Source organism: Zingiber officinale, chromosome 3B, assembly GCF_018446385.1.
Source record: "Zingiber officinale cultivar Zhangliang chromosome 3B, Zo_v1.1, whole genome shotgun sequence".
Taxonomy (NCBI): Eukaryota; Viridiplantae; Streptophyta; class Magnoliopsida; order Zingiberales; family Zingiberaceae; genus Zingiber; species Zingiber officinale.
This window is the reverse complement of record NC_055991.1, coordinates 126954001-126957115: the sequence shown is the minus strand read 5'-3', so window position 1 is coordinate 126957115 and position 3115 is coordinate 126954001. Positions and strand designations below refer to the sequence as shown.

Genomic DNA, 3115 nt, shown 5'->3' with positions numbered 1-3115 from the left:
TTTGTTAGCTAGCACCGCGCGCGCGCGTCGCCCGTCGGAATGTGCATGTGCCCGGGCCACGCAGTGGGCGCGCTCGCGCGCGGTGCGGTGGGCAGTCACTCAAATACTCCTCGATCGAACCCATGCAACATCTCTGCGCGCGCAGGCAGGACAACAGAAGTGGGTGCGCAACGCAATACCTAAACGAGGGAAGAAAGAGATGCTTTTTCAGCTCAACCAACATGAGGGTGACATCTTAACTTAGCCGTAACATGCATCCTCAGGCCCAGAATCTCCTTTTTCAAACCACTTTCCTGCTCTTCTCTATCGAACTAACATGGAGAGCAATGACAGGCTAAATAAATAAATAATATGAAATTATATTACAGATGCTATCAAATTGTATCATAAATACCATTAAATAAAAGTTCAAAGTTCAGTTTAAGATTTATGACCAAACAAGAGATGTACTGAGCTAATCAACATGCGCGCGCAGTGATATGCACTCGTGAACAAATTCTTTTAACTTTATGTCCCAACAAAGAGGCACCACTTCATACGAAAGGGGCTTCGTACCAATTACCTCTAAGCTAACCAACATGTGCACTGGTTTCTACTTGCAAAGATATAGTTAGATTTGTGGATCAATGGAGATGCATTCTTTCACGCAATTACATGTGGGGAGGCGTGAGGAGAGATAGATTCATGCAACTGATTGAGACACACCCCCTTCGCCCAATCACATATTATGCGCAGGGGGCAATGTTAGCTTGGCCAGCACTGGCCAATGTGGACACTGATCTTTTACTTGCAAAGAAATAGTCAGTATCGATAAAAAATTGATAGAGCAAGAATGTCTTTGCCGGTTCAAGATTTCCCTCTTTGTTTTTTGGATGCTTCAGCAATGGTGGTGGCTTGATCTCTGGCTGAATAACTGGTTCAAGATTTTGTTTGCAAGCTAACCAGTGGGATCTCTGTGATCGCGTAAATCACGGAAAGAAATTTCTGTGCAAACAGAAATAAATATATGAATCTCGTAGTCAGTCCTTAAATGAGTCAAACATCACAGCTTAATAAGTCGAAAATAGTTTTAAAGCACCGATTGGTTTGATGGTCATTCAACACGAACCACATCAGTTCTACTCTGTTTCTTCCTCTGTTTACCAAAACTGGGGTTCAACCGCTTCGGCTGTTACAATCTATATAAACCCTGTGCAACCTCCCGTCCTCCCCCATCCTAAGCCATTGACCTCTCCCTTCAGACTAATGGCACCTTTTCTCATCCCCTTGCTTTTGCTAGTCCTCCAGAATCTCATCTTCATCAATTCCCAACCATCTCCTGGGTACTCCCCCAGTTCCTCACTGAGCCCAATTAAGTTCGGAGAAGGTTACACTAATCTCTGGGGACCCGAGCACCAAACCATTTCTCCAGATCAGTACTCAACCACCATTTGGCTCGACAGCAACTCAGGTCTGTTCGGACAAACTTCAGCTAAACTTGCCTCTTCTTTCGGCTCAAAAATATTGGCCCGTCGTCGATGCAGGAAGTGGATTCAAGTCGATCAATTCTTACAGGAATGGCTACTTCGGGGCCTCCGTCAAACTCCAAAGTGGCTACACTGCCGGCACCAACACAGCATTCTATGTGAGCAAACTGCATGCTTCCTCTGTCTCCTCTAATCTCTAACACATTAGCCGATGATATTCTTGCTTGATCTGCAGCTTTCTAATGATCAAGCGTACCCTGGATTCCATGACGAAGTGGACATCGAATTCCTGGGGAACATAGAAGGGCAGCCGTACGTGCTGCAGACGAATGTGTACGTGAGAGGCAGTGGCGACGGCGGCGACGGTCAGATCGTTGGCCGGGAGATGAGGTTCCACCTTTGGTTCGACCCGACGGCCGACTTCCACCACTATGCGATTCTTTGGAATCCAGATGAGATCATGTGAGTAATAACAGACTTCACTCTAACATAATAGCCATAAATTCCTCAACAACGAACTCTCGATTCCATGATCTTGCACTATACCGATTGCAGATTTTTTGTCGACGACGTACCGATACGAAGATATGCTAGAAAGATGGAGGCGATATTCCCCGAACGGCAAATGTGGGTGTATGGCTCCATATGGGACGCATCAAATTGGGCCACTGATAATGGAAGATACAGAACAGACTACAGGTATCAACCTTTTGTGGGGAGATACACTAATTTTAAGATAGGAGGGTGCACAGAGTCCGCATCGCCGAGCTGCCAGTTGGTGTTCTCGTCGCCGTCTGGAAACGGGCTTAGCTCGGAGCAATACGCAGCTATGGAGTGGGTTCAGAAGAACTATATGGTCTACTACTATTGTCAAGATTACACGAGAGACCATTCTCTCACACCTGAGTGTTGAAATTAAGAGCATAGTTAAATTATGAGTAGCTAGCGTTATTTTAGTGTTACTTAATTATAATTATGATGGACCGCCCTTCTACTGTAATGTGTTTGTAGTGGAGGCGACTCTAATGTAAGAGTGTGCTCATAATTAATCAATATTGTATACATTTATTGATATGATACTGTAAAATGTGGTCTCTGAACTCAGATGGACAGTACAGACGGAGGTCCCCAACTTACGGACGGGCAGCAGTGGACTGGTCTCCGATGGTGGCCAAGATCACGATCAACGTGTCCGCCGACACTGCCATGTCGCGTTTATTATATATATAAAAATACGGCGGAGCATAAATGATTGATCAATTGTGGCAAATGGAGAGTGGTTGTCGGTGTCGGTGGGAGGCTGTACGTTGGGCACGCGGCCGTTGAGTTCGACCGATGGATCAGGCAGGAATCGGCGCATCGGTTGCCGATGTATTTTATTGGGCGGCGCGTCCGCTGGATTTTAATTTTTCAGCCACGCCACTGATAAAGCATCTTCAGTATCCGAGGCTATAACCAGATCAAACAGATTATTAGGATAGACTTTCATGTACATTTGCCAATTTGTTCTAACGATCGATGGTAAATTTTTATCAAATTAATTATTATCTAATTTAATTAATTATCGATCATCTTAAATTTAACATTATTTTATCTAATTAATTATTCAATACTAAGGCGTCATCTCTAGTTACAATGCAGTAGAAGTA

At 44.6% G+C, this 3115-nt stretch overlaps 1 protein-coding gene across 1 annotated transcript; it reads left to right on the top strand.

Moving 5' to 3' along the window:
* Positions 1–1074: 1074 nt before the first annotated feature.
* Positions 1075–2538, top strand: LOC121968594 (probable xyloglucan endotransglucosylase/hydrolase protein 32). Its single transcript, XM_042518915.1, has 4 exons — positions 1075–1450; positions 1524–1624; positions 1702–1928; positions 2022–2538. The coding sequence occupies exons 1-4, from the start codon at positions 1090–1092 to the stop codon at positions 2377–2379; spliced, it is 1047 nt and encodes a 348-aa protein (XP_042374849.1). The 5' UTR covers positions 1075–1089; the 3' UTR covers positions 2380–2538.
* The last annotated feature ends 577 nt before the right edge of the window (positions 2539–3115 follow it).

Bases quoted from the DNA above. Each gene is read 5' to 3' on its own strand.
- LOC121968594 (XM_042518915.1), top strand. From the start codon at position 1,090: ATGGTCATTCAACACGAACCACATCAGTTCTACTCTGTTTCTTCCTCT. The intron at 1,451-1,523 runs GTCTGTTCGGAC...TCGTCGATGCAG, and splicing joins TTGGCTCGACAGCAACTCAG to GAAGTGGATTCAAGTCGATC. The intron at 1,929-2,021 runs GTGAGTAATAAC...TACCGATTGCAG, and splicing joins TGGAATCCAGATGAGATCAT to ATTTTTTGTCGACGACGTAC.